The 17,127-nt window shown below is 43.3% G+C and overlaps 1 protein-coding gene across 4 annotated transcripts in view; it reads left to right on the forward strand.

Moving 5' to 3' along the window:
- Positions 1-12,155, forward strand: part of MSRB3 (methionine sulfoxide reductase B3) — a 196,780-nt gene extending 184,625 nt beyond the window's left edge. For 3 of the 4 annotated variants that reach the window (XM_022571612.2, XM_089920971.1, XM_022571614.2), the window contains exon 7: positions 3,894-12,154. In XM_022571612.2, the coding sequence (XP_022427320.1) occupies positions 3,894-4,058 (165 nt within the window). In that variant the 3' untranslated portion in view covers positions 4,059-12,154. Of the gene's footprint in view, positions 1-3,893 lie in introns of all 4 variants that reach the window. The other variant, XM_089920970.1, reaches the window with a different exon arrangement.
- The last annotated feature ends 4,972 nt before the right edge of the window (positions 12,156-17,127 follow it).

Below are 17,127 nucleotides of genomic sequence, written 5' to 3' on the forward strand. Positions count from 1 at the left end.
ACAACTAGAGAAAGCCGCGCGCAGCCACAAAGACCCAATGCAGCCCCAAATAAATAATAAATAAATAAAATTTAAAAAAAGAGTTAAGCGGTTTTTGGTAAAACCCCAAACCTTATTAATCTTTTGCAGATGACAACTCATATATTGCTGAAGATTAAAGACACCCATGTGTTACAGCAGGATTTCAGATGCACAGCCCCTCTTTTTCTTGATCTTTCAGTAAAATCATAATGCTAAACTGGTGACTTCACAGTCATTTCCTTGGCAAAAGATTAATATCACAAGCACAGAGGAAAAGAGCCCTACTTACACACAAGTGTCTTTGATAACGATGGGAGAAAACAGGATACTACTGGCAAAGTAAATTGCTTTCCTTCTTAAAACTCTTTTCTCCTTCTCATCCTGCCCCTTGTGCCCAAGTGTAAAAGCCCTGCTTTGAAACTGCTTCATCTTGTAGATCAAACACTTAAGAGAAAACGATAATGATAAAACCCCAAACGTCCTAGGAATAGCTGGGAGAAAACCTTCCAGGACAGTTGGAAATATATCAGTGCAGAAATATATAACTGTGTTGAATGCACTATTTGTGTTTCTCATGCACACAATTGAGAATTGCAGTCAGATTTTAAGGAATTATGTTAAATTTGATGCTCAATCACTTTTCTTTTTTTTGAGGGGGGTCCTTTCCCTTGGTTCTCTACAGGTTCTTTAGTTGCCAGTTTTTCTGAGTGAGAGGCTTAGGTGATAAAGGATTCCCGTGGGAATTTAAATTATTTCTTTTGAACAATGCTTATCTCATGCTTCCTCAGAATAAGAGCTGGAAGATTCGGTCATAGTTTGTATTTTACCTGTAAAAGAAAGAAATACATAACCATTTTAAAACAACTTTCAAAATGCACACCAAAGATCGTACCCTGAAATAAATCATTAAGAGCAGGTTTCAGAGATTTCTTCATTGGGCAGCCAGTTTGTTTCAGTTACAACCAGGTGTGCTGAGGGATCCCAGCACACTGCCAGCTGGCTGGGGCCGGGACGCGGAGCTCGCAGGTGGCTAAAGAAACAGTGCATCTGTGACAACTTTCGTTCATCACCGTAGCCTTCCACCAGGGTTAGAAGCTGGAAAGCATGGGCTCCATGGGTGTTCCCCTCAGGGAGGAGCCTTCAGGGATTGTGCACTTTTAAAAGAAACCAGGTACTGGTCTTTTATGGGAGGCTAGGTGCTCCTGGGAGGAAGCAGAAATGGTACTGTGTGGTTAGGCTTCCTTCAGACAAACGGCCTTACAACTTTGCAGGCAACCGGATGGGCATGTATGTGGTGGCACAGATCTAAATGAACACCTTGCTCCTCCCTCAGTTATGTGAGCCTGGAGTGAATCTTCCAGAACACCTTGTGCAGGCATGATGAAGCTATCACTATTGTTTTTAGGGGACCATTACCATTTCTGAGGGTTTCCCTACCCCATCACCAACCCAGATACTTATTTACCAATGATCTTTGTTGCCCTTTCCCCACTATAATTCTTCTTCCTCATCCCGCTCCCTTTTTCTGTTGCCTGGGTCTAGAATCTGTGTTTTTCTTATTGAAATGACTTGTTTCATTGATTCAAATGAAACTGCAGGCCGATAACCAACTCAGTCCAACAGATTAAATTACTCTAATTTGGATTTTTTTTTAATAATTTGGGAAATGAATGATTTGGGAAATACACACTACAAAATGGCTTCAAGTATACCATTGCTATGCTTTATCTTTGTAGTAAGGTAAAGAGAACTGTTTTCTAAATATGCTCAAGATGATTAATAAAGGCGATATCATTTATTTTTGCCCAGATAGCTGTATTCTCTCATTAAAAAAAAAAGAAAAACCAAAAATACTATCTGAGGCTTTTATGTGAAAACGCCACCTCTCAGATGCCAGGTGATTGAAGAGCCGGAGCTGCACATGAGGTCAATAATTGTGCACACGTTCTGGTCACCGAGAGTTCCTGTTGGCCTGCGCGCTGACTCTTTTGGCAGGCAGAAGTAGGTGCTTTCCTGTGTCCGCTGGGTAAGCATGTGTATTTTTACTGGTGCATCTTAGCTGCTGATGCCTGAAAATTTGGTCTCCATTGTTTATAGAAAGGGAAAGCAATCTGAGCTGTCAGCCTTGATATTACCTAAACCTGCATAAAATGTGGTAAAATAATGCAAGATTTGTTTTTCAGGCCTGTTTCATATTTTCCAGGCAACAGATCACATCAGTGCAGGGTTCATTTTTAGTTCTTTAATAAGCTGACACAGTATGTTGGCAGTAAAATAAGAATGCACTTTTCCCATGGAAGTGCCCTCTAGTTGAAGTTGCTATTTGCGCTATTCATTAATAACTAGAGAACCCTCGAAAATTGAATTTAGTACTTTCTATGGGGAAACTGAGATTCTGGTTCTTTCCACTGTAATGAGCACCATCCCTCACTTCTCTCTCATCGTCTCCTGTTTTCCTTCCTTGCAATGTATAAGTGTTTTATACACCAAACGAGCTCAGTGAGAAGAACTAATGAACCATCTGTATGTCTCTTCTCTCACATTCTTGCCTAAGTCTTGACTCCTCCCCATCTGCTTAAGATGCTCTCCCCTGGATATCCGCTCCTTCACTTCCTCCAGGTTCTTATCCCAAAGCCAGCCCGGAAAAACCACCCCTGGCCATCTTACCTAAAATGTCAGCCCCCAACCTGTGTCACTTTCTGGTTTTCATTTTCGTTTTTGTTTTGTTCCTTAGCATTTACTTCCACCTACTGTGCTTTACGGTCCCTAATTTCCTTTGTATTTTCCGTCTCCCCCACTGGAATGTAAGCTCCATGAGGCTACTGCCTGTACCTCCAGAGTCTGGGACAGTGCCTGGCATGTAGCAGACGCTCCATAAATATTTGTGAAATGAATGAACGGGGGTCATTTGCCCCAGGCTTTGGTTTCTTTGTTACGCGACGAACGATGTGTTTTTGCAGCCTGTTTGAATGTGGAGCACTGACGTCCCCATACCCTTCAGCCCTGTTCCTGCTGAGGAGGGTGGGGGACAGGTAAGTGTGGCCTGTGCTCTTATCTCCTGGAGCCGAATCCAGCGGCAGACTAGTTAGTGCGGGCTCTGTTCAGTGAGCCGGGCTTTTTGGAGACACTTTCTCTGGGCTGGATTTCTCTTAACACCGTCATAACCAAACTTCCCTCCTTCTGCCTCTGTCTGGACTCTCTGCCTCTCCTCCTTCCCCAGCTTTTTGGATAGTCAGTAGCATGGAATGAGCTCGACAGCTTATTCCTTCTCCACATGACCCAGTTTGTGCAGGTAAGGCAGACCGCATGGCACTCCACCTGTTGGAGGCCAGAAAAACCGATTGCGTGGACTAGTGACGTTTCCATTTTGCCCCACTGCAGTCTTGGTGACCGTGACATAAATCTGTTGAGTCTTGCTATTGCTTTGCTGGGTTCCAAGAACATCCAATGCTCGTCTGATGTTAAGTTTTACTGCCCATGAAAGCAAACGTCACCTCCGTCATGGCCAGTTAAACAGTATCTTTTACAGTGGACTTCTGCATATCTGAAAGCCACCCATCCAAAGCCAAAAGCAGTGCCAGAGGTCCAGATCAAGGGTCAACTCAATTCATAAAACTACTGCAGTCACAGATCAGAAGATACAGTGGCTCCTAAATGATTTCTGATATGCACAATTCTAGTGCTTTTTATTCTCAGCATGTGGTGCAAAACCTGCCAGAAACCATCTTTGCAGCTACTGACAGGCAGATTAGAAATCATCCATGATGGCTTCCATCATTTCTCTATAGGCCGGTCATCCATTTAAACTGCTGTTCCCCTCAAAGCCGGCTTTGTAGATGCTGTTGACTTAACATTTTGCCCTTCTCTTGCAGTGCGGTGCTCACCTCGGGCACATTTTTGACGACGGACCTCGTCCAACTGGCAAAAGATACTGCATAAACTCTGCGTCCTTGTCTTTCACACCTGCAGAGATCAGCGACGCCAGTGGGGACAGCGCAGGGGGCAGCCCGGCCCAGGGCGACAAGACAGAGCTGTAGAGGAGTTGATGGAAACAAGTGTACTTAATGCACAGCTTATTAAAACTAATTCGAGAGCGTCTATCTCAGATATATTTTTTCAAAAATAGAAGAGCAATTTTATGCTATTGATATTTTTCTTCCTTTGCTTAAACAGAGGCCCCGGCCATCAATGCATTTTGCTATTGACTAGATCGGGAACTGTTTGTAACTTTAGTGAACCTCAGAGGTAGCTTTGTGAAACTTCTTCACGAGCCACTTACATAGCATTTGGCATTACTTTCTTCGCCTAGATAGCTTCTTTCGATTTTTTTTTTCTCCTTGCTTAATAGGCAGAAGGTGCTTGGTCTTCAGACATGAAAATCAAGATCGCCTCTGCAGTGCGGAGACCAGGGCTCGGTGGGGCAGGGTGTTGAGACCTGTGAGACACACGGCCTGGAGGCATTTGTGCAGATCCACCTAAGATAAGGGTGGAGCGATGTCTTGTGAGACTTCTCAGCTTTGTGGAAAGTTTGGACTGAGGTCCTTTATTCTCCCGAAAAGGGTGTGAAGGTCTAAAGTCTTTCCTTATGTTAAATTGTTGCCAGATCTGAGGGGGCACACTGAGTGTTGTGGCAGAGAAGCAAACATTACCTCATGGTTAGGCCTTTATTTTATTTTTATTTTTCGTTGAAAACATTGGAATGTAAGATAACCGTAAAATGTTGATCCCTGTTTTGTCCAAAATTCACAAAGAAGAGCACCTGCCATTGCCTTCTGTAAGTCTGTCCCTCCACACCTCATACCAGCTGTGGCTGGAAGGGCATTTTGGTGAATTCCCTGTGTAAAGTAAAATACTGGGGACAGCACACTTCATCAAGGCAGCAGAAGTAAGAGAGAGCAGAGAAGGTTGAGGAGGAAGCCTGGATACTAGATGTCCAGTGCTCTGAAGAGCAAGTAAGGAACGGAGCCCAGAGGGGAGGGCAGGGGACCTGTGCACAGGGCAAGGTGACCTCTGGAAGGACATTGGGGCTTAAAATAGAAACAGCCAGGAGCTCACATCCCACCCTTGGCACTAATCTGCTGTGTGACGAGGGACAAGCTGTCTAGCCTCTCCATGCCTATTCTTTATGTATAAACACGACTTAGAATATTTGCAAAATAATTGACACTCTCAGGGGAAAATTACTATATTGCTATACAATGAAGATCAGTGTTGTAAAATTAAACTGATCTGGTTCTAATTGCCTCAAAGGCCGAAGCCCAGGCATTTGAAATGGAAAGAAGCAGAGAGGAGGGTGACTTAGCTGATTGGTATGGAAACAGTTGGGCCAAGAGCCAGAAATTTTTCTCTGTAGCAGTATGGCTGGTTTTACTCTAAGAAGCTCCGCTCAGTTGCCGTATAACATTTAGTCTGGTGGGATGGATGTCCCACCATCCATACGGTGGGATTGTGCACCGTAAGGTTTCTACAGCTCTGAGCGGTGGTGAAAGTATGGTTTATGACTGATATATATTGTGTTTGTCGCCTTGAATGCTAATCCTGAAGTGTAATTTTTAAAAAATAATTTTTTTGTAAATCTTTGATAGCTTATGAATACTGACATCTTTCCTTATAAGCACCAAGACCAAAATAAGGAAGAGGAACACCTGACAATCTTAAAGGAATAATGAGAAACTAAAATGAAAAGTTGTGATCAATCGATGTCAACGTGGTCACGTCCACATCTTTCTGTGTCTCTCAAAACATCTCCTGGTGAGGCTCTTCATTGTCATGTGGGCCACAACTTTGAGATTCCAGATGCACTATGCTCTTCTTCCCTCGGGTCCCAGATGTGTCACCTCAGGCCCTGGGGTCACTCTGGAATTCGCAAGTTTCACTCCCCTCTAGAAGTGAGACGTTGAATTTAAGACCCTTGCAGCCTCGGTGTCCAGACTATCCTAGAAGTCTTTCCCGACCTCACCAAAGGAGTCCCAACATTTCCCAGCGACCCAAGGACCCCTAAAGAAGTGGGTCTCCCAGGACATTCCTGTCCCAGTGTGCGGTCCATCCTTCGGGGGCTCACGTGGCTCCTGCTCTAGGCGGTGGCCTGCTGCGGGGTCTGCTGGACACGAGCTACAGTGTTGGGGTAGACAAAGAAGATAAACGGGGGCTTCTCCCTCTCCCCAGAGACTCTGGATTCTCACTGTTCCTCCAGTTTTATTGTGGGGCTTAACATTCCCCTCAAAAAGCTCCTCTTCTAATGCTTAGTCTTCGTTCAAGGAAAGCCAGTTTTTCTTCTACCACATTTTCCAACATCAACTTTAAGAAAAATGCAACATCCATGGCAGAAAGCAAGTGGGTATATGCATCATGTGGTTGAATTTCAGATTGCTTTTGAGTTTAAGTGGTATCGAATTTCAGTATATTTCTGTCTTATGTTAAAGAAATATATTACTAAAACGTAAGTGAGCAATAATGTCAGCTGTCGAGCACTAGATTTATTTTTGCAGGATATGGAGTGCAATGAACTGAGTCAATATGGCGAGGTGTATGTGATCTGTGGGAGTTATGCCATTTAACATGGGAAACGCATGGGACTTTCCCTCTCTGCACTCCAGCCCTCACTGTGCCATTAGGAGACGCAGGTTTCTTTGCTGGTGTGTAAAAAAGTACGTCCATACACTCATGTGGAATGGATCTGAAGAAAGCAACAGTACGTATTGTATTAGAGAACATTTCTATGTGTTTAAACTTTTCACTTTATAGATGAATTTAAACTCTTAATGTACATGACAGCGATTTGAAAGCCTCTCCATGTTAATTGAATTGAAAATGCCTTGCTTTAAATATGGAATATGATGAAAGGGATTAGCATTTGTCCTGAAGGTCAAATACTACTTTTGCCTTAGATAGCTTTGTAAGAATTTTTCTCCAAGCAATTCAAAACTTTTGAAAAATGACATGGAATTTTCATTATAAACCCTTTTCCTATGTCTATTGTATACAGAAATTATGTAATAAAATCTCTTTATAAAAATGTTTTCCTCTCTGATTCCTAAAGACTTCTCTTATTTTTAGCACAGACGCAGAGACCATCCACTGGAGTTTGCCATAGGCTGCTCTGTTTACCTCCTTACCCAGCTGACGTGTCTGTAGTTTGTACAGAGGGCCTTTTATCTGGTGTGGACTTTATAAGCTGGAGCTCTGACAGTGGGTTTGGTCCGACTCCCCATACCCCAGGCCCCAGGAGAGGCCTCCTGGGATATGAAAGGTTGGAGGGAAGGGAAACATTTACAGAATTACTCTACTTTCACCTCATCTCAGCAGAATCTTCAGCAGCTTGTGTATGTTTTTGTGCTTAAGACATGGACTTTGGCAAGTTGCATCATGATAACGCTATAGGTGAAAATGCAGGAATGATACCATGCTGATGCCTAGGCTTCTGTTAAATAATTTGACAGGAGACATACTGTTGTCAAGGACTCGCCTCTAGGGAAACACATTATGGGTTCGCCATTGCTCACAGATGATTCACCTTTAAATATCTCTAACAGAAGAGTTTCGGTATAGTATTATTTGTTATTGAAATTTTTTAGTTTAATATTTTGGTTCATTTTGTTGATTTGTTTACTTAGGGAGGAGAAATGAGGTGATGAGGACTTTTGTTTTTCAGCCACTTCTTTAAGTCATATTCCTGGGATCCTAAAATTCACAGGCCAGCAACTTCATGTAGTGTACCTTAGAACAGTGCCTTCTCAAAGTGTGGTCCCCAGACGGCGGCATCAGCATCACCTGCAAACTTGCTACAAATATAAGTTTTCTTAAGCTTAATGCATCAGAAATTCTGGGGTAGGGCCTTATCGATTTATGTTTTAGCAGCCCTCTTTGTGATTCTGGTGTTTGTTCAACTTTGAGAACCACTGTCTTGGAACTTTCCGTGAGAAAATTTCAGTTAGCATTAATTCTAAAAGCATTTCTATCTGACCCTCCAAAATGGTTTATTTTGTCATCACTGGTTGTCTTTCTGTAGAAGTGGGTCCGTTTTCCCAAAGCTTCATGCCTCTCAGCTATTCCTGTCCTTCATTGCCCATTTGCCTTGTTCTAGAAGACTTACCTGGTTCTCATCAAGCAGTACCACCTTAGCTCCTGTTTGCATTTATGGGTTGACCTTGGGCTGCCCCGTGGTGCTCGCCATACCCTTCTAGAACTGCAGGATGTCCAAGGCAGGGTTCATCTCAGCAGTTCCAAGAACTAGAGAACATCTCACTGCATAAATTTACATAATGACCTTTCCCATTTCTTTCATTTCCTTATGCATCATCACCATCATCATCAATTTTTTTTAACCTATTAGGAGATTTTTAAAAAGGTGCCATGTATCCAAATCATGACTCTTTTTTGTCAGAAAACTGCCATCGTTACCCAGATCGTAACAATGAAATGACTTCTAGAAGATGCTAGTATTAAAAAAAGCCTTGGGACAGGCTTACAAGCATCCTGTACTGACTTCTTACCAGTGTTTGTTGTGTATTACATAACTGATAGAAATTTAACCATTTTGATGTAGGACCTGAAAAAATGCCACATGCCATAAAAGAATAGTCTAGAAAGAACTCTTCCCATCCAATATCTCCCAGAGGCTAGTCTTGTCCTGGACCAACCTGGAAAGGGATTGGCCAAAGATGATTATAGGTTCTACACCAAGCAGCTCTATAAATCTGCCATGCCAGTAAGGGGTTTTTATGGAACCATGATAGGATAAGGCCATAGTGACCGGAGATTTAGGAACCAAATCAGATCCTCAGGCCTACCTGGGATTTTCGCCAACTTTTAGGTTGGTTACAGAATCACACTATATTGTCAGATTATGGATGCCAGAGAACCTCATTCTTATTTCAAGGTTTTCAATTCCCCTCCCTGCAGTGTCTCCCAGCAAACATACACTCACCCTTATCATCTGGACTGGGCAGGACCCCAACAGATTTTCAGGAATAAAGAGCAGGACAAGCCAATTAGTAATTTTTAAGTACTTAACCTCAGCACTGTACTGACAAGTTAAGGGAGTAGAAAGGTGTAGAAACAACTAGAAAGCAAAGTAAGAGTGTTTTGTGCAGGTCTCAGCCTATCAGTGGTAATGTTATTGGCTGGAAATGCCTGGAGCCACTTACCTGGCCCCTGGTGTGCTTCCCACAGACATCTCCCTTTTCCAAACCAACGTTACCACTGGCCAGACCCTTGTGGTTCTTATTATGGTTGCAAGACGCCGTCAGCAATAATCACCTGGAAACTTTAAAAAGTGTATTACTTACAAGCCCTGGAGCATATCAGGCACACCCCAGGACACACAGTGGGGCTGTAGGTAGAGAGAGAGTGAGCATGGGCCTGGGGTTCTGCCTTTATTGGGGTTGAGGGTAGAACCCGAGGGCTTCATGGGCTCACTCTTTATTGGCACCTTTAAAACATAAGAGCTGGAATTCAAAGCTGGAAGAAGAAAGAAAAAACAAGTGGCCCAAGTGGCCCGCCAGTTATCTAAATCAACCAGGATCTCTAAAGCAAAGGAGCCTCATGGGGGTAGGGGTGGGGAGGGAGAGTGCATGTGTTTATTCAAGACAGCCCTCTTTGAAGTGGATGCCTTGGCAATGGAAGCTTAAATTAGGCATTTGCATCACAAAATAAAAGCCAACTGTCAGGGCTTATATTACAATCCACCCTGTGATGCCAAGGCATCATAGTCAGTGTTGAGGGCACTAATGGCCTAGATAGCTGATATGCTAAAAGTCAGGTATAGGGCATGCTGTAAACAGAAATTGCACGTGTAAATAGGATTATAGTAGCAAAAAATATAACAATTATACAGGCAGCAGTCTGAAATCCTGTAGGCACACATTGTCCTACACTTGAAAGGCCCAGCCATGAAAATAGGTCAGTGATTTCAGGGACCCTGGGAATCTGTTCAAAGATTTAGTAAGATCGTGGAATATTTAAACAACTTGGGCCATCTGGTGTAAATAGGTTTGAACCTGTCCTGAGTTGGTAGATTGCTCCATATCTCATTGAACCAGTCTCTGAGTCCTGAGAATAGGTCAGCTCAGTTAAAGGGCTGTGTCTTATTTCAGAAAGCAGTGAGGCAGGTGGGTTCCCCAAGTGAGGCCCATGTGGTGCAGGTATTTGGATCAGGTATTTAATAAGAGGCATTTCTATGGAAACAAACAAACAAACAAAAAACACAAAAGTTAATGATTGGAGCAGATTATAATCCCAGTTACTGAGTTCCGAAAGCAGTTGGTCAAGAAGACTTCCAGATGGTGAGCTCGAAGCATCTTCAGAGGATGTGAGGGGAGACAGTGGCAATCTGATAGATCTTCCTGTCTTGCAGTTTGAATGTCTCTGGTGGTTTTTTGAGTGTCCCACATAACAATAGACATGAAGACTGTCCACACATGAGTGAGGTGACTTCTCTGAAGTTGATATAAAGTTGTCCCACTTTAGCTTGTATGGCTCTGGGTAAAGAAGCCATGCAAGCTAAACAGCCAATTTTAGTTCTCAATGATTCCAAGTCAGTAGGGTGGAGAAAAATTGGAAACATTAGTTTGGAGAGTTCCAGCCAGATATTCGAAGAAACAAGAAGAATTCATTATCCGGTCCAGTTTATAGGTAGAAAGAAAAAACCTGAAAGACAATTAACAGAACTAGAATCTAATATCCACAAGTGTGTATTCTGTTTCTATTGAAACATAATTTTTCTCTCTACAATCATCTCCATTTCTATCAAAGATAACCATAGTAAGACTAATTTGTTTGCAAATTCAGTCTAGTTTCAATAAGCTTGGCCTGATTATTTACATAAGTACAGCAAGCATAGTGATTGACCATATAGGCTCTTTTAAGTTTGTTTTGTTAGAATCATATATAAGAAATCTGAGCCTGAACTTTTAAAATCCTCTCTAGGCTAGGAAACAAAGTCCAAAACTTGCCATCAACTTTGCCTGCAGTATCTAGAGATTTGGATGAATTCCTCTCCTCTCGAGTTTCCCCCAAATATTCTGAAGTTCCTGTACCTGCCAGGAAGTAACCTTCCTTACTCACCTGGTAACCCCTACTGGGAGCCATGTAAACAAGGTACCAGGCCAATTTTTCCAAGGGGCTTTATTGGCTCCATAAAGTCAACCTTCATTCCTTAAAGCTGTCTGGTCATATGTGAGTCTATGCATTTCTCTTTCAAATATGACATTCTAGTCAAAGCCTTGGTAATATAATCAATGGTTCCAATTGTGTCCTGTTACAAGGAAAACAGATTCTTATTGACATGCCCTTTGTTAAAGATCTGAGAGTTCATTATAATACAGTTGTCAAGGAAATCTGATTATTTCTGTAACAAACAACGTTTTAAGATGATAACTGGAATTATTACTGATACCATTACCTATCACATTTTTAGGAATTTCATATAATTTCTGGAACACTTATATTAATAACATATATCTATACAAGGATATCCATAAAGATGGTTTAGCATTGTCTCCTATTTGACAATGCTTCCCATGTAATTTAACATATCAAATAAGCCCAATTATTATAATGTCTCACTTTTTATAAGGAGAGAGAATAAATCTTTTGAGATGTTCCAGGGGTCCTCTGTAAAATCCCGAAGTTACTTCCAGGTCAAAAAAAGTCACTTAAAATTTGATTTTGGGAAGTTTGTCAAAAATATCAAAAGGTTGTGGACACTTGACTAAACAGGATCACAGTCATTATGAAACAATACTTAATTATCTACTTAACCAAAAGGACAAAAAATATTAAAGACAATATTACAGTTACAGCAGGTTACATAGTCGTGAGCAAAACTAAGTTCTTTTAATATTGAGAAGATTCAGTTTTCTTAAGTAATCGAAGACCTCATTAAGATAACATGAAGACAGGAAATTTTTCATAAAACACAAAATCTTTGCTTTCTAGCCAGATTACTTAAAAGGTAAAGAAAAACATTTCACAATATCGTATTAAGTGCAATAGTTCAAGAAAGCTTTCTACTTTTAGCAGATGAAAGAAAAATGTTTTAGTTTTACATAAGTGCACTATTGATACCAAAGCTTATTTTTTAAAACCTTAAAAAAAATTCGTTCCATTTTAGCCATCTTGACTACACAAAGTAAAATTCTCCCTCTCTCTTTCTTTTTTCCCAACTTTCTATACCATTTTTTCCTTTGTTTTCCTCTTTCTCATTCTAAAATAAACAGTTTTACTTTTAAGACAAATTTACTTTCTTTTTCCTTAAAAAATATATCTCCATACTTCATACCTTTTCTTGCCAAAAACACATCCTACTTTCCTTGCATACAGGGTTGTATCTCTCATTACTTCTAGCAGCTTTAATTACATATGTTAATTAGAATTCTTAACCCTTAGAAACTTTAATTTCTAGCTAAAACTAAGAAGGAAGCAATTGTGAACTGACTGTTACACCAGCGTTCTTTACATTGGTAAATTTATGAATGCATTTCATAATTTCTAGTAACACACATTACCTCATAGCACAATTTTTCAATGTGGCAGAAGCCAAGTTTACTAACAGACCCAAATATCTTTGGTTCCTCTGTAATAAGAGGTCAAGAGTAAATAAACTTAGACTTGGTTAGCAATTAATGTTTTAGTATTTTCTCTTATTTGGAAATGATCTAGACATTCAGTGAATTCCCATCATTAAACTTAGCAAAACTCTGAAGTTTCAAGTCATCAAAGAGATTTGGGAAACTATTTTCTTTTTTTAAAGTTTTTTTTTTAATTAATTAATTAATTAAGTTTTTGGCTGCGTTGGGTCTTTGTTGCCACACGGGGTTTCTCTAGTTGCAGCGAGCGGGTGCTACTCTTCGTTGCGGTGCGCGGGCTTCTCATTGCCGTGGCTTCTCTTGCTGCTGAGCATGGGCCCTAGGTGCGCGGGCTTCAGTAGTTGCTCCACGGCATGTGGGATCACCCCAGACCGGGGCTCGAACCCATGTCCCCTGTATTGGCAGGTGGATTCTTAACCACCGTGCCACCAGAGAAGTTCCTTTGGGAAACTATTTTTAAGTAGAAATCCCATAACACGTAATTATTGCTAAAAAGTTGACCTACACTCTTATTCCAATTACATATATCTAAATTATTTTCTCCCAACAATGATGTTTAGACTATCAAGGAACTTTTATTAGACAGTAGCCAAAGTCAGCCATCATGCCAAGCTACTTTTCTTGCTGACAAATTTTGTGTCAACATGAATTTGTTTGACAAGTAAACCCAGGTAGAATAAAAGTTGTTTATCTGAATTATATTTAATGCTGACAACCCTGAAGAAATACCTATTTTAATTAAACCAAACATAAATTAGATTTATCAAAGATTATTCCAGATCATGTGAACTTGAAAAACATTTGGGTTAGTCTCTATATTTCTGAGTTTTAGGAATACTCAATTCAGAGCGCTTATTTTTAAGCCAATTAAGCAGAGCTCTTTTACAAAGTAATTTTGGCAACGTCATCTGCAGGTAGAAAGAAAAAAAATCACATAAATATACATCCATAGACATACATAAACATGCAGGCAGATACGAGACACTACAACGTCTGTTCCAAGATTTTAGCCATGAATCAGGCACGATATAAAACTCACTAGTTTATAAATAATAGTTGAATACAAATTGGCAGATGGAACAATTTAAGGTTACCTGCTGCAGTGGCTAAAGCTTTATACTAACATTTGTGGAGAAGACTTTTAAGATTTATATTTGTCCTTGACAAGTAAGCTTAAGGAGGCTGTGGACTAGACTTTGGGCAAGAGAGTTTTTATAGCATTTTGTATTTTAAAAGATCTCCTTCTACTTGTCCCAAATCTTGTCCACGTTGCTTCAGTCTCAGGAGTTTGTGGGCGAGAGTTTTAGTCACCTCCTGAGGTGTTTACATTTCAGAGACGTGGTAAGATATATATCTTCAAGAGACAAAGAATGTAAATTTTATCCTAGGAGTTTTAGTGCCTTTTGGATGGTTATGGCAGTTCCAATAAAATGTAGTAAAGCTGTCCTGTAATTAGGGAGAGTCCTCTGTGAATATAATTCTCTGGACTCAAGGTCAAGTGGGACCTCCTCAGGGTTGGAAGCAAAGAGGGGCTCATTTGGGTCACTATGGTCATGAAAATGATAAACACATCGGCCCATGCCAGTTTTGCACAGCATCTTAACGTTTTCCATTAACCGTGAGCCTCAGCAATGATCACTGATGGGAGGATGGGCCCAGCACCAGACAATAAATATCCAAGTGAGGAGAGGAAAGACCTTGATACAGACATCACTGGCTCTAGAGCCTTTGCCTTCCCATTTCTCTCATTCTCCTCCCTAAAGGCCTCGCTAGTCCTGTCCGCTTTTCCGCAGTCAGCACAGACACCTCGTGCGGCGGCGTGGCTTCTAGCTGGACCTCCTCCCCCGGTCTCGCAAGGCGCCCTGGGAAGGAGCGCGGAAGCTCCAGAGCCCTTTGCAAACTCGCGCGGCCTTTGCGAGTGCGCACCTGACTGAGCTCTGGAGCCTCGCGATAGCTCCTGCAGGTATGTTTATCTGAAAAGGAGCCGGGAGCTGACGCCATCAGCGGGTGCCCGTCTAGTTCCGGCCTCCTTAGAAAAGTGACACGCTACAAGGTGGGAGCTCGCGCGTCTCCGGTTTCACTGTGATACGGTGTGGTGGCCGCCGCGTGTGATGAGCTAGAGTGAAGGCCTCCCTGCTTCCCGCGGAGATTTCCGGGACGCCCTCCTCCCGACCTCGGCTGCCCCGGCCCAGCGGCTCCACAGCCCGTTATGCTGCGGTAGCACAGGTGCTTTGGGTACCTCTTTTTTATTTTTCAACATCGTTACTGGAGTATAATTGCTCTGCAATGGTGGGTTAGCTTATGCTGTATAACAAAGTGAATCAGCTATACGTATACATATATCCCCATATCTCCTCCCTCTTTTTTTTTTTTTGCGGTACGTGGGCCTCTCACTGTTGTGGCCTCTCCCGTTGCGGAGCACAGGCTCCGGACGCGCAGGCTTAGCGGACAAGGCTCACGGCCCCAGCCACTCCGCGGCGTGTGGGATCTTCCCAGACCAGGGCACGAACCCGTATCCCCTGGATTAGCAGGCGGACTCTCAACCACTGCGCCACCAGGGAAGCCCTCTCCTCCCTCTTGCATCTCCCTCCCACCCCTCTAGGTGGTCACAAAGCACCGAGCTGATCTCCCTGTGCTATGCAGCTGCTTCCCACTAGCTATCTATTTTACGTTTGGTAGTGTATATATGTCCATGCCACTCTCTCACTTCGTCCCAGCTTACCCTTCCCCCTCCCCGGGTCCTCAAGTCCATTCTGTACACCTGCGTCTTTATTGCTGCCCTGCCCCAAGGTTCTTAAGAACTTTTTTTTTTTTTTTAGATTCCATATATATGTGTTAGCATATGGTATTTGTTTTTCTCTTTCTGACTCACTTCACTCTGGATGACAGACTCTAGGTCCATCCACCTCACTACAAATAGTTCAGATTCGTTTCTTTTTATGGCTGAGTAATATTCCATTGTGTATATGCACCACATCTTCTTTATCCATTCATCCGACGATGGATACTTAGGTTGCTTCCATGTCCTGGCTATTGTAAATAGAGCTGCAATGAACACTGTGGCACATGACTCTTTTTGAATGATGGTTTTCTCAGGGTATATGCCCAATAGTGGGATTGCTGGGTCGTAAGGTAGTTCTATTTTTAGGGTTTTTTTTTTTTTGCTGTACGCGGGTCTCTCACTGTTGTGGCATCTCCCGTTGCGGAGCACAGGTACCGGATGCGCAGGCTCAGCGGCCATGGCTCACGGGCCCAGCCGCTCCGCAGCATGTGGGATCTTCCCGGACCGGGGCACGAACCCGTGTCCCCTGCATCGGCAGGTGGACTCTCAACCACTGCGCCACTAGGGAAGCCCTATTTGTGGTTTTTTAAGGAACCTCCATACTGTTCTCCATAGTGGCTGTATCAATTTACATTCCCCCCAACAGCGCAGGAAGGTTCCCTTTCCTCCACACCCTCTCCAGCATTTATTGTTTGTAGACTTTTTGATGATGGCCATTCTGACTGGTGTGAGGTGATAACGGTTTTCCACTCTTCTCAGTCTGTCCCCGAAAGTGCCGCGTTGAAGAGTCTCCGCTCATCCTCGTGGGAACTGGGACACGTTGAAAGGTGAGGACATGCCCCTGGCCTGCTCTTCACGGTGACGTCCGACGGTGGCCACAGCCAGAAGCAGGTCACAGAGCAGGAAGCGCAGCAGGCAGCCCTTGCTGTGAGTGAAGCTAGGGGACATCGGGGGTGAGCGCGTGTCCCTGTCCATAAGCAGCTGGCTGGTGGGGGAACTGAGGCGCAGACCCAGCAGAAACGCTAGTTGCGAGGATAACCGAGCCGCCTGTGAACCGGGTCAGAACCAGAGTCCCAGGTAGCTGCACCGCTGGTCTCTTTAGAGAACGTTCGAATGCCGAGAGCCCCTCTGGACTGGCAGAAGGTAGACCTTTGTGACGTGGCTTCTGGCCGGGTCTGGAGGATGCTTTTAACCCAGTACTGGAACTCAGGTGCCTTCACTCGCATAAAGAAATCGTTGCTTGGAAGACACCTTGCCGAGCTGAACCCCTCTCCGGGTGGAAGTCAGGGTTCCCCAGAGCCCCAGGGGGACAAACACAGCTTCGGTGTCTGTTTATGCCCGAGCGGCCCTCACCGGCTCTGGATCCCACAGTCAGCTTCTATCCTCCCTCCTACTAGGGTTGAGGGGACGGGAGGTGACAGGGCTGTGCCACGCCCCAGCGCTGTTTGGCTTTGTTTGAGCAACACAGGCAGCACCTCACGCAGGTCGGCCGGGCCTTGCATACTTTTCCTAAGAGGTGCTGCAGATAGAAGAGCCTTTTGACCTTGCACTGTTGGGGAAGGGAGTGGGGGAGTGCACAGGGGGAAGACAAGCCCACCTTGAATATCACGAAAGCACAGAAGAGCCGGAGGGAGCTAAGAGGTCAGGGTGCAGGGGGCTGGAGGTCAGGGTGCAAGGGGCTCAGGACATGTGGTATTTTGGAGGAAACGAGCACATAGCCTGGATGGATCTTTAATA

The sequence above is a fragment of the Delphinapterus leucas genome, chromosome 11 (assembly GCF_059928025.1).
Source record: "Delphinapterus leucas isolate spDelLeu-1000000601 "Yukka" chromosome 11, BTC_Dleu_Yukka2, whole genome shotgun sequence".
NCBI classification, from domain to species: Eukaryota; Metazoa; Chordata; class Mammalia; order Artiodactyla; family Monodontidae; genus Delphinapterus; species Delphinapterus leucas.